We start from the raw sequence: 23,689 nt of genomic DNA on the forward strand, positions 1-23,689 counted from the left end.
ATCAAAAGTTCTCCTATCCGAAAGCTGGAAATGCACTTCCATATGTTTATAATTAAGAAGTAAAGTTCAAATTTGAAATTTTTGCTTCTGATCATTTATGCAGCTTTATATAATTAGCAGAGAGAGAGAGAGAGAGAGAGAGAGAGAGAGAGAGAGAGAGAGAGAGAGAGAGTTGAAGGTCAAACACCTGTCCTCAAATAATGGGCAATTATATTCAAGTGAGCATAAGTGAGATTTTCTATATAGGTCCTTATTATATATAAAAAGAAAACTAAAGTAAGAAAAAATGGCGATGCCTAATGAGAGGAGTATATAATTTAAAAAAAAAATCAAAAGAGAATACTTATTAAAAAATAACTAAAAAAGGGAACATATAGAAGGGGAATAGGGATCATAAGATGTGGGAATAAGGAATGAGATCTTAGGATTAATAGTTCCCTCAATATTCCCCCCTCTTAATTACTTTGTCACATGAATTAATACATTGAAAAGGCCACTTTTTGCATGACATGTTTCACTCTTTCTCAGGAGATTTCCTGGTGGGTTCCCTATTCAAAGGACAACCCCCCATTCTTACTAACTACAGCATTGGACTTTTGCAAACTAGTCCAAAACCAATGCACTCTCACTGTCACCTACATGCATAGCTTATTTACAGCTAATTAACTAGTTGAACCCCTCCCCTCTCATAATATTTTATTCCATTTTTGGGCTTTTGTCTTAGCCTAGCTCACCTTTTTAAACCCATGCATCTTCTTGTTCATAAAGCCAAAAGCTCTTCCTTTGGCTTTTTAGACCAAGCAGTGTCTTTCTTTTAGTTAATTGCAAGGTTTGAGTTCCTTCTCTTTGAGTTGCATGTAGAAGCAGCCAAAAGTGCTTCTGCATGCATGTCTGAAATTTGTCAGTACAGCAGCTTAATTGCTTGTTACAGAATGTAGCTTGGCGCTTCTCTTTTAAGTTTTACTATATTTGCTGCTACTCAGATATAATCTTGATGAAACAAAGAGAGCATATGAACACCACTGACGCGCCGTTGACGGTGCCTCCAGGCTTTCGCTTCCACCCTACAGATGAAGAGCTCCTCTACTACTACCTGCGAAAGAAGGTTGCTTACGAACCGATCGATCTCAACGTCATAAGAGACGTCGATCTCAATAAACTCGAGCCATGGGATCTCGAAGGTGACTTTCGATCGAAGTAAACGAGAAATTGTTAAGAGAGTTACTCTATGACTATCTATGATCTTTGATACATATAATAATTTGTATACAATGCAGATAAGTGTAGAATAGGGTCAGGGCCTCAAGATGAGTGGTATTGTTTTAGCCACAAGGATAAAAAGTACCCGACGGGGACGCGAACTAACCGTGCGACCGCTGCCGGATTCTGGAAGGCCACGGGGAGGGACAAGGCTATACACCTCGGCGACTCGAGGAGGATCGGCATGCGGAAAACCCTAGTTTTCTACACTGGGAGAGCCCCTCATGGCAAAAAGAGCGAATGGATCATGCACGAGTATCGGTTGGATGATGAGAGCTTACATGAGGTTCAGGTAAAGTTTAAGCCCTTTAAATCATGAACTTACATATCTTGTTTGCTCAGCACGACCACTACAAAAAAATATAGTATTTAAGGACACTTTTTTCAGTAATTAATGATGCTTAAAAGCGTCCACTATTAGTTTACTGGCACGTGAGAAAGCGTGGCATGTGTTTCCCGACACTTGTGTCATGCGTCGGTGAAATATGTTCGGATGCTTTAAAGCGTCGAAAAATAAAAAAAATATAGAGAGTAAATTTTGACGTTCATATGACGATGCTTATTTGAAGCGTCGGTGGCATTTGTTATATAGTGGAAATGATTGAGGACACATTTTCTAATTAAGCATCGTCCAAAAAGCATCTTTAAAATGAAAATTTCTTATAATACCAGTTTTAGTGCAAATTTTTGCGCATGAATATGCTTCAATTTTCTTGTAAATTAATGAGCATGTTTTGTTATAAAGAATTTTTCTCGTGTTTTAGTAGCTCTACTATTATGTTTCTTTTTTTTGTTTCTAGTAGCTTCAATCTTTTTTTCAATTTCACTACACTCGACCTTTTGTTTTATTCATAGACTAATAATAAAAAAGTGCTTCATTGAGTGTCAACTTGTTATAAACTTATAATCATTTTTCGCAAATTTTGCATTACAGGAAGATGGATGGGTTGTATGCAGGGTTTTCAAGAAGAAGAACCTGCAGCAGAGGTTCATCAACCCCTCAGAAGCACTTCTCGACGACGAGGACGAACTCGACCGCCCGCCAAAACCTGCGTCAGCGCCAGCACTGGATCAGCAGAAGCAGATCTTCCAGATGCCACCCGACCTCTCCTTCGACGCGTCGATGCACTTACCTCAGCTGCTCAGCGCCAAATCCTGCAGCATTGCCCCTCTAATCCCTCATGTGTCCATGAACAATAATACACTTAATCACATCCATTGCTCTCAGCATGGAAGGTTTAGTAATGGAGATTGGTCTATACTGGACAAGTTACTTGCTTCTCAGCAGAGCTTGCTGATCAACCAACAAGCTCATGATCAGCTTGTGGATTTGGGCTCTTCAGTGCGGAGGTTTCCATTGCAGTATCTTGGGTGTGAAGTTGATCTCCTGAAATTTTCTGAGTAATTAGGAAGGGCTGTTACTAAGTTGAATTCTCTTGTTTGAGTAGGTTTTTTAATTTTGTCCAGGGGTTTTAAGAATTTGAAGATGTATGTATATAAGTGCATTGTGTTGGGACTCATTTTCATTTTTCAGTAATTTGAACCAGACTTTTTTTTTTTTTTTGGTTACTTTCATACAGATCCATGCAAATATAGTGAATTGCAAATATATTTCTACAAAGTTCAACTTGTATATATTGTTCCTCTAAAAGTTTTGGTATTTTCAAATATGTCTGATCCGTTAAAAAAAATTAGTTAAACATAAGTAAAATACTTAACCCTAGTTTGTTAATGAGGTTTACCCCTCTTCAATTAACTGTTGAAATTTTTGAAAGGACATATTTGTGATGGCAAAAAAATTATTTCACTTATAAAATAAACGGTACTTTAACATAACAAACCAGAGGGACATATTTGAAAATGTTAAAACTTTTGTAGTAACAACATATAAAAGTTGAATTTTGTATAGATATATTTGCAATTCATTTTGGATTTACTTATCTTTGGTGGATTGGTGGTATTAACTGCTCTTAGATGTTGGCTTCATAAAGAAAATGGTTGAATCAATCATTTCTTTCAGAAGCTAACCTTAATCATTTTTTTAAAAAAAATTCTTTCCAACATTTACTAGTTTAAGATTTTTGGAGAAATATAAGAGAAAGCAAAAGTACAGATAATGCAAATTTTGTCTTAGTATTATATGCAGTTCTTCATGATGATTTTTGGCATATTATTTTCCTCTTTTTTGACCAAGACAAATCATCACCAGAGAGTCAAATCATCACCAAGATAAATCATTACCAGAGGTTACTCATCATAAAATATTATTCCCCCCCTTCTTTTTTTAAGGATAAGAGGAAAATCTTGGATCTAGAGAAGAGGAGCCCAAAATGCTCAATAATTAGCCTTCTAAATCAAGCATCAATGACTTAAAAAAAAGAAAAAAAGAAAAAAGATTAGCCCTTTTATCTGTAGCTTACATAGGTTTCATAATTATAGATATTGGTGTTATAATCGACGTATCAGAAGATTAAATGAGTTCTTCATTCATTCATTGAATGATAAATGACTACAAGCGAAGGAGATACACGATTTAAATAATGAAAAATCTATGGATAATAAGTCAGTACAGCTAACACATAATGACTACCGAGTATAAAGATTCAACAGTGTATATACAAGTAAACACTGGCAAAACATGGAAAATATGGATGATTATACTTTGCATGATGTGGAGAGATAATCACATTCCTTGTATACCTCCAAGCCCGGCCTGCCGAGCTCCTCTTCCTTGAAGCACGCGCACCGTTGGCTGATTTTCCCAGTTAAGGCTATATCAGCAGGCCGCTTCACTAACCTCGGATAACCCGCATCACACCATACCTGATAAAAGGTAGTATTCATATTTTAGATAATCCATCTCCAAAGAATTGCAACCATTTTTGTGTAATTTCTGTGGTCCAGATGAAGCAGGAAAAGGTGATAGGAAATCAAGAAAGAAAACTAAGACTGAGCTTCTGCAAATGTGCTATTTTAAGTACAACTGTTAGAAGAGGCCCTGAAACAGTATAATTAAAGAATTAAGGACTCAATAGTAAGCGCATCTATAGCAGAGGCACAGTGATACATTGCTACAACATCGCCTGAGAAATTTAGAACAGGGATAAATCACAATAGGATTAGGGTATATTACCTTTCCTCCCTCCTGCTGACTCCATCTTGAGTTGCAGCTTGGAATTCTGGCTTCTTCGATTTTCTGCTTCTCGAGAAGCTGAGCTCCTCGTTTAGCTTTTGCTTCGACACCCTTCAAATATTTAGTCGGGTTCCCTTGGCTGTCATAGTATCGACCAACTAGCTTACCGACAAATCTGCAGAATAAATGGGAAAAGGAATTGTAAATTCTTTAAAAAAAACTTCTCGAAAACATGGTTTGTTAAGTTGCCCATTTATCAGTTTTCTTATTTGCTTGACTACTATGTTGATATTTTGCCAACTAACTCTGTCAATCAATAAGAATCATTCTTAAGCTGAAAAAAGATAAAAGAATGAAAAAAGATAAATACTTTCACCTTTCCACCTTGCAATTTAAAGCGCTGAAGAATGATAATAAATAATGCGGGAATGGTTTCATTAAATGTTGTCTATTAACTTAACAGACTCCTCATAAGTGTTTCCTCATCAAACATAAAAGAATTATTAATTTAAGGGCCCCTTTGGTTCACGGTTTGTAATATTCTAATAATTCTCCAATAGAAGATATTCAAATCATCTTATTCAACTCAAATTAGGTAGTCGCAAAAGGTGTTAGTGAAGTAGTGGAATCATTGAAGATTTCCGGCTTGTAGGAAATACTAGATTATCATGGGTTAGGAGTTATTCTCATTCCCATACTTGATGGGAACCCTTAGTAGTCAATCAATAAGAATATACTAGTTATCAACCACTCCCCAACCCAAGTGGCTCGATAAATTAGCAACAAATATAAAATATACTATATTACCGGAATATTACAAATCTTGAACCAAACGAAAATAGAGGTTCTGAAACTATATTTCTGACTAGGAAACCTTACATGTATCTTTCATTATAGAACTTCCTCCAGTCAACAACACTATTTACCTGAAAAAGCAAAATGGAGAAGAACATGTAATTATATCCTGAAAAGGTCAGTGAAATGCTAGTAAAATATTGCATAATGATTTTGTTATGAGAAGATTAGTTATTCCTATAAAGTAACAGGAGTGCTGGAACTAAATACAACAAATTGCTAAACCCAAAAATAGAAATAGCGACCAGGATTATCTTCTTATGCAACTAGTGGAATACACATACATCCAACTTAGTCAAACAAAATTCTGATTCTGGATGTTTAATGTATGCGCTTATTTAGTAGTCATGTACTTCAGACAATCTTTTGTTCTGAAGGTAGATCAGCTATCTTAATAAATATAAATGCTAAAAACAAAAGGAAAACCTTTACTTCATACTGAGAACACCTCCAATACTTGTATATTGCACAGTTGTACTCCCATGGATTACTTTAAAGTTTAAATCTAACTTTCTCTACCAGTTAAATACTTCAAAAGAATCACTTTCTAATTCCACGCCTTACACTTCGAACCATAGGAAGAAATATTCTAGCTTAAGGCTGCATCTTAATATGACTAGCTAATTTCAAATTACATTTTTTATCACCAGGATCAAACTTATCAACAAATAGTAATTAAAGGGATGTCATTCCTCCACGTTGCTATACATCACATTAGGCATAAGCTAGAGTCTGTACCTTGCTTATAAATTATATATCAAACAAGGAAGTCAAGAATTCAAAACCGAATTTTGTGCAACAAACTATGAAGGAATTAAAAGCTCAAAACTACACTACCTCTGAACTAGATAGACCGTGCAAGGAATCAGTTAATCCATCACCTTGCAGGGGAAAAAACAAATTAATAAATATCAAAGTACTGTAATACGAAATATGCAACTAGTTACGGAAAATGTACAACATAGCACGTTAGTAAACATAAATTCCTATAAAAGATTACCTGAAAAATTTCCCGAAACAAATGCTCGTGATGCATCTCTGTTACCCATTTAACAATTGTAAAATTAGTATCGAGTACAGAGTACGAGGTGAATAGGAAAAATAAAATACTCTCAAACCAAGATGGAAACCAAAGTTAGAGCTTAAAGTCATTATCAGTCATCAATAGCATAAAATGAAAATTTTAACACCATGAAAGATCAAAGTTTGTACTTAGAGAGAGAGAGAGAGAGAGAGAGAGACGAGAGAGAGAGAGAGAGAGATGATATTATTCAATTATAAAGTTCTATTCTCAAGAACTTCCAAGTATTAAATGGTGTGCTATCCTGCATAAAATTCAGCTGTTACTGGAACTAAAGTTACAAGTTCAAAATCCAACTGAACAACAATCATAAGTCAAAAAATAACTATGAAGCAATATAACCTTCCGAAATTTACAATTTGTATAAAAAAAAAAAATCCAAAGCTAAAAGAGAATCATGAAACACCCCTAGGATGTGAAGCTTATAAATCAGGTCAATATTGTGCTTCATATCAAGATACAGATTCAATTCACTCGATAAGGAATAGCTGAAAACTAAACAGTTTCTCACTAAAGAGGCAATAAAAAGAAAAAAAAAAAAAAAAGAAGAGAAAACAGGCCAATTGTTTTCAGGAAGCAAATCGATTGAGCGTATAGTTCCTAAAAGTTGAACCTTTAACATGGGTTACTTGATTAATCCTTTCTAGATCACAAAAATACGCTTTTACCGATCTAAATCATGAAATTACCAATCAAAAAGCTAAAAATTTTGAAAAATTCGAGTAAAAAAGGTGAAAAAAACCTACCTTCCAGCAAAGTGATGATACCCTCCTCCCGGACCATAATGTGATCTCCCTTTCGTGACATCAAACACTGAGCTGTAAAATCGATAATTAGTATCAAATGATTCAAATCAAATAGACGCTAAATTAAAATTAGGAATTAGATTACCCCAGAATCCCTAAAAGAATCGGTAACCCCTCTTCCGTCCCATTATACAAAGCCAACTCTTCAACACTCCAAAGCCTCTGATAACAGCATCAAAATAAGCATTATAAAGGAAAAAAAAAAACCAAAAAAAACAAAAAGCGTAAAAAAAGTGAATTGAGATCGTAAATCGTGAGTGGTGTAGTACAAACCGGTCGGAGAGGCTTCTTCAGGGAGAAGGCGACGAGGAGCCCTAACCCCAGAATGAGGAGCGGAGGCGAAGGACCGCGACGCGGGGGCGATCCCGTTTCTAGGGTTTCTCTCCTCGTCGTCTTCGTCGCTCTCTCCTCGGCTTCTCCCTCTCGAAGCTCACTCGGAACGGGCTCCATTTTTTTTTTTTCTTTTTAATCCTTTTTCGCAATTCCTCCTTAGTTAAGAAGTTAATCCGAACCGGCCCACCCGGTTCAAACGAACCGGTGATCAACAATGTGCGCTTTTTTTTTTTTTTTTTTTTTTTTTTTTTTTTTTTTAGACTCGGAGCGCATCAACAAAATAAATTTAAAAAATCAAACTCAGTATTATCAATTCTTAAATAAAAAAAAACTTATTGATGATATAGATTAAAAAAATATTTTTTAAAATTAAACATAAATAAAGTGGATGACCAGTAGATTTTTAATTTGTACATTCTAATTTAAACGTTAGAATTTTTTTAATTCTTAAAAAATAACACTCTCAAAATAACCTGAAAATTTCCTAATTTCTCAATGAGCTTTGGTATTAATATAGGTTTTTTTTAGAAAAAAACAATATACTAAAATTTAATTAGTTTCCATAATAAATTTGGTAAAATTAATAATCTCAGTAATACCAAAGAATTTCCAAAATTTCTAAATATATATAGCAATATTTTCTTTTTCCTAGGAACACATGCATAAAAAAGATGCTATAATTAAATTGCAGTATAAGTATATTAATTAATTGAACTTGATCACTGTTAATTAATATCTCAGGCTTTACCAAATTTAATGTACCCGGAATAAGGAAAAAAAAAAAAACTACTGTTTAATAATTTAGCAAATACATCAACTCAGAATATATATGTATATATACACTTACCTTTCCAAATATATTACTATTTACCCCTAATTTTTCTCTACCAAATATTATTGCATAACACTAATTATATACCATATTAGGTTCTACTGCAACCTATATATAGTTGCTCATCACCCACCAATTTTTCTCACAGTAATTTAATTAATAATTTTGTCCTTTCAGCTTCTTTTGTAACAAAATCGAGCAATGTCTCGCCTCATGCAAATTGCAGCAATCCTCGCGACAGTGGTATTTACGACCGTGTATGCGGGCACGCACACGGACTGCGGCATTACGCAGACCTCGTTCAGCGACTGCGTCGCGTACATCGTCGACCTCGAGTCGAGCATCGACCCGCGGTGCTGCACCGGGCTGCGCGACATCGTCAGCAGCCTCCCCCCGACCGCCGACGCGCGCCGCTCGACCTGCACCTGCCTCCAGCAGATGATTGTCACCGTCGGGAAGCCGATCGACGCCGGGAGGGCGGCCGGCCTCGGCGGAAGCTGCGGGGTCAACACTGACATTGTCCCCACCAGCTTAAACTTCGACTGCTCCAAGTAAGAAGAGAAAAAATAAATTTCTTTTCATTAATGATAGTTTTTGGTCATATGATTTTTATTGCTGTTTACATATATTCTTGTTCCTTTTTAAAAAAATTATGTAGTTATTTAATTATTTTTTTTTTTTTTTTGGTTTGATTATTTGCAGGATCGCATGAGTATTGCAATGGAAGCAAAACAGATCTAGAGGCAGCGAAGCATCAAGCAATTTAGAGTTTAGGAATTATTAGGCAATAGAGTTTAGGAATTATTAGTCTCCAATAAATTTTGATTTTAGTATTCAAAGTCCAAATTTTAGTTTTGAATTTTATATTTTCTTGTCGAAATAGCAGTGTTTTTTTTTTTGGTTAAAATAGGAGTGTGTTTTTTTTTCTCTCTAATACTGATGCTTGTCATTAATTATTTTTGAATAAATAATTGATTATTATTTAACTCTATTCTCCACTGGATTCACAATATATGTGGATTTAGAAAAAGATCATACTGATATATCTTTAGCAGTTTTTTGTTTTCTACAAAAAAAAAAAAAAGATGTACTAAAATAAAGCTTTTATTTTAATCTTACAGTTAATTTTTGTTACGGCAGAAGTTTAAATGATCTATTATTGTTTGTTACTTGAGGATCTTATTCTACATATTTAAAGCTGATCTTATAAAGATTACTTGAGAACATTATCCTTTTGACTTGAATAAATAAACAAACATACCAACCTCAATCAATTTGCGACAAAGGATTGCGTCCAACCGTCCTAATCTCCCCCACCCCATTAAAGATTTTCTACATTGGTTGGAATTATTGTTCTTAATGATGGTTCATTTTCTCTTTCTTTTATTTATTTAAAAGCTATTTATTTATTTTTACTAATCACGTAACCAAATCGGCACATAATTATAGATTTGGGTTCGATATGAGCTCAGCTTTATCGCTATGACGTAAATTCAGAGAAGTTAAGGGGTCTAGTACTACCTTTTGGACTTGTTGGGAGCCGGCATCCATCAACAACTAAAGTTACCGTTCGTTCCCAGAGTAAGTGGTAAAGAATTTTATGGTTGGTATGTAAGATCCCAAGTTCGAATCCTAATTGATTCATATTTTCAGCTAAATTTATTTCTAAATGAAATAAACGAAACGGGTAACGTGCTATCTATCTCTCTCTAAAAAAACAACTAAAGTTGATCACATTTCAATTTTTTTTTTAAAAAAAGAAGATACTAAAGGTGTAAAACTTAACAAAATATTTGATGTTCTATTACAGTCAGGAACAAGACTCATGAACCTGAATCGCCACCCTAAATTAATTTTTCATAATTAGAAAACAAAAAATTATAATTAAAGTGTTTCACTTTACTATTTTGTGGTTTTACTTTTATTTCGTATTTAAAATCTATCATTAATTAAGTTAGCTTATATTTTATATAAGGATAACTGTCTACATATTTCTCAAAACTTCATAAATATTTAATTTACTCATATTTTTTTTTATTTTCAATATATCTCCCGTATGTTTTTTCCTTATTCAAAAATATCCTCACAATTACCATCCCAAGTTAAATATCTATTAGTTAAAAAATCAAAACATTTTTTTTGCCCCTAATTTAGGAATAAATAAAAAAAAGATTTATGATGATTGAAGAATATATTTGAAATGGTAAAATAGTAACTTTACAAAAATAACGACTAAGAATTTAACTCAAAAATTATATTTGAAATGAGCGTAAAAAAAAATATTTTAATGTTACCCTTATGAGCAGAATATAAATTAGAAAGTTGGAAATTTACGTGGATTCGTAAATCGTTCCAAAATCTGACCGTGATCACCTGGCCAATCGAATCGCACCAGGTCAGCATTTGCTGACGTCAGATTCCCCCAAAATTTGAAAAGCCGTTTACTGGTGGGCTACTCCAACTCCACACTCTCTGTTTTTCTCTCTCTCCACATTTCTCCATCCTCTGCATCTACCAACAAACCACACACTCTGTTTCTCAACAACCACTCTCTAAACCTGAATAATATATAAAAACACACACACACACACACATATACATATATATACACACACACATATCTCCTGTTAATATTCTTGTGGAAATTGGGTTTCATAGAGGCTTTTGAGAGATGAAGCACTTGGTGGAGGTGGAGAAGGCGAAGGTCGGCGGCGGGCGCACCGCCGGCCCCGCCTACCGCAGCGTCTTCGCCAAGGACGGGTTCCCGCCGCCGATACCGGGGTTGGACAGTTGCTGGGACATTTTCCGGTACCCTTACGATTATCCTGATATTGCGACTTGGTTACTGTACTTTTTTATTTAAAATACTCACTTTAATATCTCCTATATAATGTGAATTAAAAGGTGATAAATCTATTTCAAAATGGCTTCTATATGATTTTACTATTTTTTCTAAAAAAAAAAAATTAGAAAGTTCATGGATAGAAGAAACTGATTTAAATAATAAAAGACTAAAGAAGGATCATTCTTTTGGCATTTTTTGCGATTCGTGATGCAGCATCTCTGTGGAGAGGAATCCGAAGAATCGGATGCTCGGTCGCCGTCGGGTTGTTGATGGAAAGGTTAGTCCTAATTGATATTTATCATGAGAGAACAGTTTATTTGAATATTTGATCAAATAGTTCATTTTTTTTTAAAAAAATTTAATTTTTTTGTGTAGCCTTGTGAATATGAGTGGTTGAGTTATAAACAAGTATATGACATTGTGATGAGAGTGGGGGCTTCTATTAGGAGCTGTGGAGTTGAGCAGGTAAAACTACTGCTTCGTATTTAAGCTCTCTCTCTCTTTTTCTTTTTTTTTCTTTTTTTTTTGTAACTTGTTAACTTATGTGATAATATTAGTTTTTAGATTCTTATTTTATAATTATTTGATGAATCTCCTTTTCTTTTTTCCTTTTTTTTGGGTGCGAAACTCAGCATTAATTCAGCAATAATTTACCTTTTCATTCAAACAATCGCAGGGCGGACGTTGCGGTATATACGGCGCGAATTGTCCCGAATGGATCATCAGTATGGAGGTACTCTGCTTTAATTCCCGTGCTGATTAAAAGTATAATGTAACTTAATTTTGCGGTATATACTGATTCGGAGAAATGTAAATTTTTTTTTTTTTTTAAGTGTTACTGTTATTGAGTTTTTCTTATTTTTACTGTGAAATTTCGTATGATCTCTCTGCAGGCCTGTAATGCTCATGGAATTTACTGTGTTCCCCTGTATGATACACTTGGTATGTAATTTGTATTTATCATCGAGCTAATATGCGAAAAACCCTCTACAACTACTCGCGTTTTTCGTATTACAGTGATGTTATTAAAGTTTTTGTTTTCGTCTTACGATTTATTTCATCGTGTTCATTATATTTATACCATGCTCCGCGAATTATCCAATTCTTTTTAACATTTCTTTGACTTGAATCAGGTGCGGGTGCGGTAGAATTTATCATCTGCCATGCAGAGATTCAGATTGCTTTTGTCGAAGAGAAAAAGATTGTAGAGGTAAAGTATAATTTTTCATGTATTAAAACTAGTTTATTACAAATTTTACGTAAACTCGTAAACAAAAAGAACTTGATCTTCACATTTTTTTTTACTTGTGTTTTTTTTTGTTTTTGTTTCTACCAGGTGTTGAAAACCTTTCCCACCACCACAAAACTTCTAAAGAGTAAGCTAAATATGTTTTGTGATCTTAGGTGTTTTTATGTACTCGATTCTCGCGTATTCATTTTATTAACATCAGTTCCCTTCGATTTACAGCAATTGTCAGTTTTGGAAAAATCACACTCCAACAGAAGGAAGAGGTTGAGAAGCACGGTTTGTCGATATATTCCTGGGACGAATTTTTGCTCTTGGTAATTAAGTTTGCTTAAACTTACGTAGATCGGAAATGCAAAACAAGTAAACATGCATCGATATCTTAAATATTTTAACATCGCATTTCGCTTCAGGGCGAAAACCTGCAATTCTATCTGCCAAAAACCAAGAAAACCGACATTTGTACTATAATGTACACAAGCGGAACAACCGGAGATCCAAAGGGCGTATTAATATCAAATGAGAGTATAATCACTCTCATTGCCGGAGTTGATCGCAACCTGCATTGTGTCAATGAACAAGTATGTTGATATCAGTTTCCTAATTGTCACAGAATCATGTATTGATTGTGTATTATTGCCCATTAATATTGATTATCACACGCTTTCTAATGCAGACGGGGGATGATGATGTTTACTTGTCATATCTCCCTCTAGCACATATCTTCGATCGCGTGATGGAGGAGTTGTTCATTTTCAATGGGGCCTCAATCGGATTTTGGCGCGGGGTGAGCTATTCAAAGAGAACATATCCTTTTCAATTTAAAATGTTAAATGCAGTTTAGCATAGTCTTTTTCGTAAGTATTAATTATATAAAGTATGTCAATAGGATGTCAAGCTATTATTTGAAGATATTGCGGCGCTAAAACCAACTGTCTTATCTGCGGTTCCTCGTGTCCTGGATCGCATTTATTCAGGTAAAATCAAAACTTTGACACTTCTATAGAATGTAGATTCTTAAATTCGCGATATTTTGCACAAGTTTGGATACATAAACAGCAGCTTAATCGAATTTTAGATTTAACTCTTTTCTTACTGTTTTTGTACTCCACATACCATTTATATGAGGCACTAAGAAAGATTTCTAGTCAAATTATGTATGTTTTCATTGTTCCTTCTACAATAATTACAAAGCCAAAGATTCTAGGTTGCGACAGATATTCGACAGAGTTTCTTTTCTTACTAAATGGAGTTATAATTGTCTATGTGTACTCATTAACTAGCGAAATACAATTTTAATCGTGAATAACACTTCCTAACCAGAGTCTTTGTGCACATCATTTTCTTATTTTCAGGTATGCAAAGCAAAATTTCGACCGGCGGTTTCCTGAAGAAAACCTTGTTCAATCTAGCTTACAAATAGTAAGTTCATGTACAATCTCTGATACCCAGAACAGATCTTCTCTTTTTCTTGGCCAATTTCCTGATGCCAATAATGTTTAATCGTTACGTAAATTCCAAGTTACAGCGTTGTCTCATGTGTTTTATTTTGTTCCGTAAACCTACTGTTCTGCTTCATTATTCATGCATTTGGATGATCAAAATTTGATGAAGGGCTAAGATTGACGAAAAACGACTTCTACAATTTGTTAGTTGCCCTCAATTTGAATTTTGCAGCAAACTTCATAACATGAGGAAGGGAAGTAAACAAGACGAGGCAGCGCCGCTCATTGACAAACTAATCTTCAATAAGGTGGCTTAATATCCATTTCAAATTCTTCTGAGCAATTGTTTAGTTCAAAATTCGAATAGGAGATGAATTCAATATGCCTTCATTTGCTTGAAAATTTTAGAACATTTTTGTGAATTCAGATTAAACAAGGACTAGGCGGGAATCTCCGGCTTATCTTATCAGGAGCAGCTCCTTTAGCTGCCAATGTTGAAACCTATCTTAGGGTGGTGACATGTGCCCATGTTGTGCAAGGCTATGGTATGCAACTATATATGCTAGCTCAGATGAATTTTTCGTAAATTCCATTTATGTGCTTCCTAAATTTCAATGTCAGAGGAAAACATACTCTGATTTTGGTATTGCAGTTAGTTTACATACAATTGTGTTCTTCTTTCCATTGATTATAAAGTTTGATTGGCATTAATATTTGACGCATGATTCGCATTATTTCTGCAGTTAAAAAGCCTGAGACTTTTTAACTTGTGATGATTAATTACGATTTGCTTTAGGTCTGACGGAAACTTGCGCGGGAACATTTGTCTCGCTACCAAACGATCTCTCGATGATCGGAACTGTGGGTCCTCCGGTACCAAACGTTGACGTGCGACTCGAGTCGGTTCCTGAGATGGAGTACGACGCCCTCGCGGCCGTCCCTCGTGGCGAAATCTGCGTCAGGGGAAAGACATTGTTCTCAGGATACCACAAAAGAGAAGATCTCACTAATGAAGTCATGATTGATGGGTGGTTCCACACAGGTTTCATTCTTAACAACTGCTACAATCAGGGACTAGATTAACATTTGCTGATCAATTTTAAACTGTCAGGTTCAGTTTCGTCAGATTGAGATTTTGCAAAAGTGTAATTTTTTTTATTTTATAGCTTCCGTAGCGCGAGCTTAACCTCCAAACATTTCTATTTGTTAAACGCCTATCTGCTGCTTTTCAGAGTATGATAAGTTTTTACTGAATCAAGACCAAAATCTACTTTATATATAAGTGATTAAAAAGAACACGCGAATAGTTTTTTTAAAATGTCGCCAAAAGTTGATTTAGAAACTAGCAATTTGATGCCATTTTTGTGATTAATCTTGTTAAAAACTGATTTACCATTACATCTGATTAGTTTTGGACATTTTCTTTGGAATATTTTTTGGGCATTTGGCCCTGATAGAGTTAGCAATAATGGTATATAATATATATATATGTGCAGGGGATATTGGAGAGTGGCAACCAGATGGATGCTTAAAAATTATTGATAGGAAGAAGAATATCTTCAAACTTTCTCAAGGAGAGTATGTTGCTGTAGAGAACCTGGAGAACATTTATGGTCTTCTTCCTGAGATAGACATGGTATGATTTTAGTGGTGTTTTGTTTTTTATTGATAGCATGTTTTATGAATATGTTAGTACTTATATACAATGCCTACAAATTGGAATGATTAAATTGAAACATGATAAATTTTCTCTACATGGTGTGAAATGATTCACATAAACTTTAAGATCATTTAGAGGTGATACTGGTGTGTTTACAATTTTAGCAAACCTTAAATTTGTGATACTGGTGTGTTTTTGTTTTTCTGTATAGCTTATATGACCTCCCTAAGTATTGTAGTTTAATGAAACTCTAAAGCGACCAACAAATGTTTCTGATACCTTTTTCAGATATGGATTTACGGGAATAGTTTCGAATCGTTCCTCGTCGCCGTCGTAAATCCAAACCAACAAGCTCTCGAGCACTGGGCAGAACAAAATGGTGTCAGCGGAGATTTCAGTACCCTCTGCGAAAATCCTAAAGCTAAGGAGTACATTCTCGGGGAACTTACGAAGACCGCGAAGGCAAATAAGGTACTCATAATATCTTTCTTTTCTTTTCTTTTTTTCCAAATTTTGAACTTTATACTGAAACTACATGTGGTAACACTACATTATGTTTACAGTTGAAAGGTTTCGAGTTCGTAAAAGCTGTTCATCTTGATCCGGTGCCTTTCGACATGGAGCGCGATCTTCTCACCCCGACGTATAAGAAGAAACGGCCACAATTGCTCAAGTACTATCAGGTTAGCCGCCCTTTCTATTTTGTAGTTTAATCCTCGGCAAAATTTTACGTCGACAAGATCAGAAAACGAAGCGAGCGAAAACGACAAAAAGAATGATTTGACAAGATTTTAGATAAATCTAGGTAGAGGATTGTTGTAACATTTACATACCAGAGAGTTTTATAGCACATAGAAGTCCGAGAATGCGGAAATGAATTCACATTGATGTTTTGAAAATGTAGTAGTCATACTGAGTTTTCATGAAAATGCTTCTTTGAAATTTGAGTTGGATTCATGGTTTGCACCAATTTTTCAAGGTTTTTGGTTTTCACCAAAAATTCAAGTGAAAAAGGAAAGTACTGTGACTCTTTATCACCCACCATCTGTGGTTAAGAAAACCTGCTTGAACTGTGTTATGCAAAATTGACTAGTTATATATTTGTGGTTATTATTTCCAGGGTGCTATAAATGGACTATACAAAGCGACAAAGTGACCAAGTACACTTTGAGCAAAGAGGTTTCCAGTGTCATTTTGCAGTATACTTTTATGTGATTATAAGGTCTCTCCTGCTTATCGTTATGATCTTTATGTGGTGTATATTTTCCTTGGCTTTTCCAATGACATTTTTACTCTGGTTTATATGGAATGCAAAAGGTTTCAGTTTCCTCTACAGATTTAGAACACAACAGAGAACATGGATGAACTTCCCTTATCTAATGTACTTGTAGCTTCTGAAGCAAAAATTATTCCTGCATACGAAAAATATGTTACTCAAAACCAACTATTTATGAGCATAAGTTCATTTTTTATTTATTTAATGAAATGTAATATCATATGTAATAATCCAATTAACACACTAGTAACTGATAACACAGTAGTACTATCAATTTGTGCGGCCTTTAACAAAGTGAAATGGTGTGACTCAAAGTCACCAATATTAACATGCTACTTACTTGTATATGCAAGCATTGTACCTGTTTCACTAGATTGAAGGATTTGTTGGAGTGTAACATCCAAGTTTCCGAGACTATAAATCATAGCAACTATCATCTTAGCACTACTATCATAACTTCGAAACCATAACGCATTTCCAAAATGAAGAATAATAAAGTTAACTAGTGAGAGTTGAATTGCGTGTAATTATATTTGGTATTAAATACGAAGGTTTCTTTTTCAGATGATAAGTGACAAATAAGCTTTCGGTGCACATTAATATACAAGAATAATCAATCCCAGATCTTGTTAAAGATGAACACTAGTAAAGTCTCAATGGCCTTAAAAAGAGTTCTTTAGCTTATTCTAGTTAATAATTGGACATATTAGAAGCATCTCCACAAAGATGTAGAAAAATATATTTCCGAACTTCTACCACTCCATTGCTAGTATACTGCTGGTCGACTACGAAGTGCACCCGATGGCATGCCCTAGTTATTTCACCTCAACTTTAGGAAGCAGTGACAAGCTCATTTTTAGCCACTAAATTCATCTTCAGAGTATCCTCGCCTTGTTCTGATTGACTCTGCGACAATGTGCATAAAGAGCCAAGTCAGATCTAAAGTCCTCTTAATACTGGCAATTCCACATAGGATTGGTAGCAAGACAATCATCTTGTACAGGGTAATCTAGTAATTTAAAATTTAAAACAAAGAACAGACATTGTTAATAAGTTTGTGTGGCAGGTGGGAGTGGTTGACTGCTTGTTAATGGGGAAGATTTTCTCGTTTCGGGGACAGAAATATGAAGACAAAAAACATTTCTTACCAATCTTGAGGAAGCATAAACAGTGGAAAGCTCTCTCTTTGCAAATGAAGGCAAGGCAAATGCAGCCTTATGAATCTGTTAACAGCAAAATAACTCGTTTAGACATTAAAATTTGAAGGCATTTGAAAAATGCACACACAATGCACACACAACATGAACAACCTCATGAAGAATGATGGTGGGGACACTGATGCATAACATAGGATTATAGAGTGACCTGAGACTACAGATAATTTTAGGTTATACCTCAGAATTATAGAATTTGATTTCTCTTCCAGCATTATCTGCACCCTCCTGCTGCTCAATAGGGTTTATAGGATCCATGAAGTTTACGGGCTCACCATCCTTTGAGCACAACAAAAATCCAATAACACCACTGCAATTTTATATAAATGAATATCCTTCAGAGAAAAGCCATAAATAATGTAAAAGCGTATGAAATTACTGTCATTTGAATAATAATATGACTAAAATACAAAATCCCATGCCCAAGCAACATGGACCACGAAATACAAAGTACAAACGCGAAAAAATGGCAAAGGAGCTAAGAAATTAAGCTATGTCGCACAAACAACTTGCATTAGCACAAACAAGGTTATAGACAAGCAATAAACATACAGGAACCACATAAGAATAACATCTCAGTCAATTTAACACATAACAAGACATGACATCTACATAAAAATTATTTAGTTTTAAAAGGACTTTTTGGTAGGTACTTTAAAGCTATGAATATTAAGAAATAAGAACAATAACTCCGTTGTACAGAATGCATATCATGTAGAAGAATAAACTGAACAAAACAACTTGAATAAGAAGTGCCATGCAACTACTTGATCCATGTGGGAGAAGCAAGACTAACCAGCTATGGTCACACTAGGCTACCTGTGTTCCTTAGTGAACGACTTTTTATCTTGCAATGGTGAGATAAAAAACCTCCTGCTATAATATTGCTTTAAAATGATTATTTGTGGCTCACACTTCCAAACCATCAAAGAAATAGAAACTTCTTTCCAAAGTTAAGTCTACCTACTCCCAGTGTGAAGTAGACTTCCCTGTTGTCAAAAGCTTCAAGGCATACTTGGCACTCTATGCATTAGCGAAGAGAAAGTAAAACATACTTGCAATCATCCTTCAACCAGACAGTAACTTTAAAGAAACGACTAGAAAGCAAATTGAAGCAATTCATGAGTAAAGTAAAACCTACTATTAAAAGAAAACAAAGTAAGAACCTAGGATACGTAGGAACACTCGTCCAGGCATAATGAACAGAACCCTTGAATGTCTCACGGCATATGGCAAGCATGTCCTGAATAAGATGTGTGTGAAGCCACAAGCTCTCGGCTTGATTACATAGAACACCACCAGGTCTTAATGCCCTTGCAATCATCTCAAAAAAGGGCTTTTCTACAAGTTCCTGGGCCGGACCTGTAATAAATAGTACCAAAGAGGTCAATATACAGCCTTTTTAAACATTAAAAGAGCAAAATCAGTAAAAGATTAATGAGATTACCTATTGGATCAGATGAGTCAACAATAATGGCATCATACATTCCCTCTGCAGCATTTCGTAAGAACTCAACAGCTGAAGAACAAAAGAGGATTCATTAAAAACGTATGAAATGTGCATACTTTGTTAAGAAATTATTGATTACGAAAATAGGTTCAAACACAACTTTTCAGATTCCATAGTACAGACTGATATGAGCAACTAAAGAAATTGAAATATTTACGGAGTGATAAAATCGCACATATTTGGGAAAAAACAGTTCTTAACATACCATCGCCAACATGAAGTTGAACACGTGGATCTCCAAACCCCACATATAACTCTGGGAAGTATTCTTCACAAACCTACATAACAACTCAATTAATTTAACCAACAAAGTAATAAGTCTGCATTTGTCAATAGAGAAATCGCGACATACATCTATGACCAGTTTATCAATTTCACAAATATGTATAGTTTCCACTGAACGGTGTCGAGAAATTTCACGAAGAACGCCCCCGTCACCACCTCCTATAACCAAAACCTGCATTTCAAGAGTTAACTATTTATACGATGGAAGTGAAAAAAAAGGAATAAAAAAACAATCATGAAAACATTGACCAACTACTTTTAGCAAAATTACAAGATTATTGGCTACCAAATATATTACGAGGCATACAAAATCTGAGAGCAGTAATATACAGTATTGGGAGATGGAATCGAGCACAGAGGAAGGTGAGCAATCATCTCCTGATAAGCACATTCATCTTTGTCAGTCAGCTGGACAATACCATCAAGCACAAGCACCTTACCGTAAGTTGAAGACTGCAAAAATAAGCAACCAAGTTAGGTCATTCAATAGCTAAGGAACTTACAACTGTGGGTAATTAAATGGGCAAACAATGAGAACCTCAAAAACTAAAACTTCCTGGTACTTTGACTTTCCCCGATACAAAATCTTCTCGACTTTTAAAGAATGAGCCTCTCCTGTACAAACAAAAAAAAAAACAATTTTTACACTTAAGAAGTGAACCATTCATAAGTTACAAACAGGTTCAATAGTTTGTCATACGTGGTATGCAACAGGGTCTTTATGATGAATTCACCAGAAAAGTAAACAAAAAGTATATATAATGTCTACCAAAAAGACATAAAATAGTTTAAAAAGTGTCTTAAATGTGGCTCTATTGAGTGGACAGAACCCTAGCAAAATGGTAGGAGTGCTTAAGTACTTATAAATGAAAGTTTGCTAATTAATTGAAGAAGATAAGTACCAGGCCACATAGGATTATTGTAATAAAGGACCTTTCCTGTTTTATCTGCAGCAACCAGAAAAAGCAGATTAAGGAAATCAGAACCCAAAAAGATCATGAACACCAAAGAGGATGCTAATCAATTTTTTGGTAAAAAATAGTGAAAAAATTCTGATAGGATATACTGATAATAACCAGTTATTGACTGAGATTCCGTGAACCACCCCGATACTACCGTGTCATGACACTTTGCCTCTGACTCCGGGACAGAAGCCCTGGCCTTGATGCAGCATGGAGGAAGTGACTTCGAAGAAATGTTGCTCCCACTTCCCTTCATCTCCATAGTCTTCCCCAAACCATTTCCTGCGCCACTTCCCTCCATGGATTCTATTCCTCCTTGAGGTTTCCAGCCTCTAACAATTCAAATAGGTATGTTGGCAAACAACACTAGTAGTAAACATGCAGAATACATTAGGAATAAAAGAAACTATTCTAAGACACAATAACCCACCAAAGTTTTACAGCTAACCAATATATTATCCCCATTTGTTAGTTAGATCCATTTACAGCGCCATCTTACATGTCTCTATCAAATTGGGAAGCTAAAAGGTAACAAGATTGCAAAGTAAATGACAATAAACATCAGCATGATTTAAGCTTAGAGGACAAAAAAAATAAACTAATACATACATACATCATGTGGCTGTAAGGGACTTATTTGTTAAGTTGTTAATAAACTGGTAGCCCCACAGAAGGAACAAACTAATTATTAAACAATATTAATAAACCAAACTAGCTTATAGCCAAATGAACAAGATAAACACAAAAGACATCCTTTTGCCTTATAATTTCACACGTCTATAGTATTGAAAAGCCCCATCAGGATATTACAGATTTGTACTTTTCTCCAGTCGACAACCCAAACCCCCACATCGGAGCGGAGAAGAAGCGATATCAACAGGAGGGTTTCGCCGCACCGACTAGGGTTTCGCCGCACCGGAGCGCTCCACCGGAAAAGAAGCGACACCAACAGGTGGGGGCGGGGAAAGAAGGTTTGATGAACCAAACAACGAAGCAAACAACCACCCAAACCCCTTTCCGACGCCTACAAATCAAAGGGTCGGGAATCGACCCAGGGTTCCACCAAACCCCCACATCCAGGGCTCTTTAGAGAGAGAGAAAGAGAGGGAGAGAGATGGAGCGGGTCCGAGCTCACCTGCGCACTAATGGCGGACACGAGAGGAGGGAGAAGAGGCGATGCGTTATTTGGAGAGTACTCTCTCGTCCCCTTTTTTGCTTGCTTTTGATGATTCCCTAATAATGGCGTCTCTCTGTCTCTCTCCTTTCTCTCTCTTGCGTTTTCGAGAAGGTTTGGAAATGCGTGGAGGGAGAAAGAGAGAGAGAGAGAACGAGGTATGAGTGAGAATTTATAGGGGCGGTGGGTCCCAGAAACATTTACTTAAAATTACGGAGATGTCCCCCAAATGGCCAAATCCACTTTATATTATACATAGCTAATTATATTAACATTTCATACTCTACGGTTTATATTAAATTATCAAAATTAATATTTTAATGTTAAAATTTAGTTAAACACGTCTGATTTAGAAATTCTAATAATTTAAATTATATTTAATGAATAGATTTTAAAATCTCTATTAAAAATTGTTTAGTATATAGTGTATGTACACAAATATATTTGGTGTATTCTGCGCTCATAATTATAAAAAAAAGAAAAAAAATGTTTGTTTGCACTTCTAATACCGTATATATCGTACGGTTTATATATTAGATGATTGATAAAATATCTGATAATTAGTACTATAAAATATAATATAATATAACATATGTAATATAAAATATTAAAATAATTTATTGTATTGTAAAAAATTTATTTTTGATATATATTTTTAAATCAATTTATAATGAAATGGGCACGTCTAAAATTTTCACTGGATCTATACGTACGTGCAAGCTTTCATTGATTCATATCTTAATCAGCGACGTTGCGAATTTATTTTTTTGATATTACCCAACCGTAGATTTATTTATTGTGTATAGAAAGATGATATATTTTTAGAGTGTTTTTATAAATTAATCAGAATTTTCGTGCCCGATGCATAACTTATGCCTATCTGGGAAATATTAAACAAATATAATTTGAATTAAAATGTTTGTGTTAGATTCTGCAATTTTGTTTAAATTATTATGAACTTTCCAATTATATGTATATTATCTATTACTCTATATGAATTTTAATAATTTTGCCATGTGGTAAGTTTTTCTCCACCCTCACTAATCTTTTTTCTGAATAGATTTTTACTCTTGGCTTTTCCACTCCCCTCCTCTCTATTCAATGATATGTAATCAATGTGCTTTTTAATTTATACGTTCCCTCTTCTAAATTATTTTTCTTGAATTGATTTTTATTATTGGCTTTTCTCCTTTCCTCCTCTTTATTCAATGACATGTAATCAATATGCTTTTTAATTTATACGTTTCCTCTTCAAAATTAGTCATTTCTTCTCCCACAAACAATTCCTTACATGCAAAATTAAAAAATGAGAAGATGAATAATTACTACTTTTAGATTTAGAGATTGGGAAAGAGTAAGAGAGTCTTCCAAGTCTTAATCCGTGCCAATCCGACTCGACCCGAACCCCCCCTCCGAATCAAAAGAGTGTTTATAGGATTTCTATCAATGTCGATCTCTTCGGATTTATGGAAAAAGAATGTAATCAAACGATTTTTTCAATAGAGGAAGCTAATTGGAGAGCAATAATGGACGGTTCGAGGCGTAGGTTTGGAAAACGAAAATCCTAAACCTAATTTTTTTCTTTTATTTATTTTAATCTCGAATTCTTACTACGTATTCATTTAGAATTTAATTTATTTGCATTATTTTTGTATGGTGATTGTATCAATCAAGGATTTGATTTATATGCATTATTTTGATTAATTTAGAGGTTATTTTTTATTTCATAATTGATGTGGCAGTTTTGGCCCGCAACTTTTGATCATTCCATG

General features: G+C 34.8%; 5 protein-coding genes across 7 annotated transcripts; 3 read left to right on the plus strand and 2 right to left on the minus strand.

Moving 5' to 3' along the window:
* LOC109718738 (NAC domain-containing protein 76-like) lies at positions 884-3,034 on the plus strand. The gene is made up of 3 exons (XM_020245129.1): positions 884-1,181; positions 1,278-1,552; positions 2,195-3,034. Exons 1-3 carry the CDS (start codon positions 995-997, stop codon positions 2,663-2,665), a joined length of 933 nt encoding a protein of 310 aa, XP_020100718.1. The 5' UTR covers positions 884-994; the 3' UTR covers positions 2,666-3,034.
* Positions 3,726-7,595, minus strand: LOC109718601 (membrane-associated progesterone-binding protein 4). Its single transcript, XM_020244908.1, has 8 exons — positions 7,409-7,595; positions 7,221-7,297; positions 7,076-7,147; positions 6,249-6,286; positions 6,086-6,129; positions 5,273-5,319; positions 4,394-4,568; positions 3,726-4,083 (listed from the first exon to the last, which is right to left on the minus strand). The coding sequence occupies exons 1-8, from the start codon at positions 7,583-7,585 to the stop codon at positions 3,916-3,918; spliced, it is 798 nt and encodes a 265-aa protein (XP_020100497.1). The 5' UTR covers positions 7,586-7,595; the 3' UTR covers positions 3,726-3,915.
* Positions 8,502-8,855, plus strand: LOC109718461 (non-specific lipid-transfer protein 3-like). The gene has a single exon (XM_020244718.1). It carries the CDS (start codon positions 8,502-8,504, stop codon positions 8,853-8,855), a length of 354 nt encoding a protein of 117 aa, XP_020100307.1.
* LOC109718597 (long chain acyl-CoA synthetase 4-like) lies at positions 10,892-16,842 on the plus strand. The gene is made up of 19 exons (XM_020244900.1): positions 10,892-11,108; positions 11,359-11,422; positions 11,521-11,610; positions 11,822-11,878; positions 12,039-12,087; positions 12,279-12,355; positions 12,482-12,521; positions 12,614-12,708; positions 12,805-12,972; positions 13,068-13,178; positions 13,281-13,368; positions 13,747-13,813; positions 14,069-14,144; positions 14,264-14,381; positions 14,633-14,878; positions 15,333-15,472; positions 15,785-15,967; positions 16,060-16,179; positions 16,617-16,842. The coding sequence occupies exons 1-19, from the start codon at positions 10,972-10,974 to the stop codon at positions 16,650-16,652; spliced, it is 1,962 nt and encodes a 653-aa protein (XP_020100489.1). The 5' UTR covers positions 10,892-10,971; the 3' UTR covers positions 16,653-16,842.
* LOC109718599 (spermine synthase) lies at positions 17,290-22,070 on the minus strand. Of its 3 annotated transcripts, XM_020244904.1 has the most exons (12): positions 21,879-22,070; positions 20,858-21,075; positions 20,684-20,728; positions 20,320-20,396; positions 20,112-20,234; positions 19,849-19,953; positions 19,702-19,774; positions 19,434-19,505; positions 19,153-19,348; positions 18,167-18,296; positions 17,921-17,995; positions 17,290-17,678 (listed from the first exon to the last, which is right to left on the minus strand). In XM_020244904.1, the coding sequence occupies exons 2-12, from the start codon at positions 21,042-21,044 to the stop codon at positions 17,604-17,606; spliced, it is 1,158 nt and encodes a 385-aa protein (XP_020100493.1). In that variant the 5' UTR covers positions 21,045-21,075; positions 21,879-22,070; the 3' UTR covers positions 17,290-17,603. The 3 variants fall into 3 exon arrangements, with proteins under 3 accessions (XP_020100493.1, XP_020100495.1, XP_020100494.1); XM_020244906.1 differs by lacking the exon at positions 21,879-22,070 and having other exon boundaries at positions 20,898-21,031; XM_020244905.1 differs by lacking the exons at positions 17,290-17,678; positions 17,921-17,995; positions 18,167-18,296 and adding an exon at positions 18,473-19,009 and having other exon boundaries at positions 19,128-19,348.

This window comes from Ananas comosus, linkage group 12 (genome assembly GCF_001540865.1).
Source record: "Ananas comosus cultivar F153 linkage group 12, ASM154086v1, whole genome shotgun sequence".
In the NCBI taxonomy this organism is placed as follows: Eukaryota; Viridiplantae; Streptophyta; class Magnoliopsida; order Poales; family Bromeliaceae; genus Ananas; species Ananas comosus.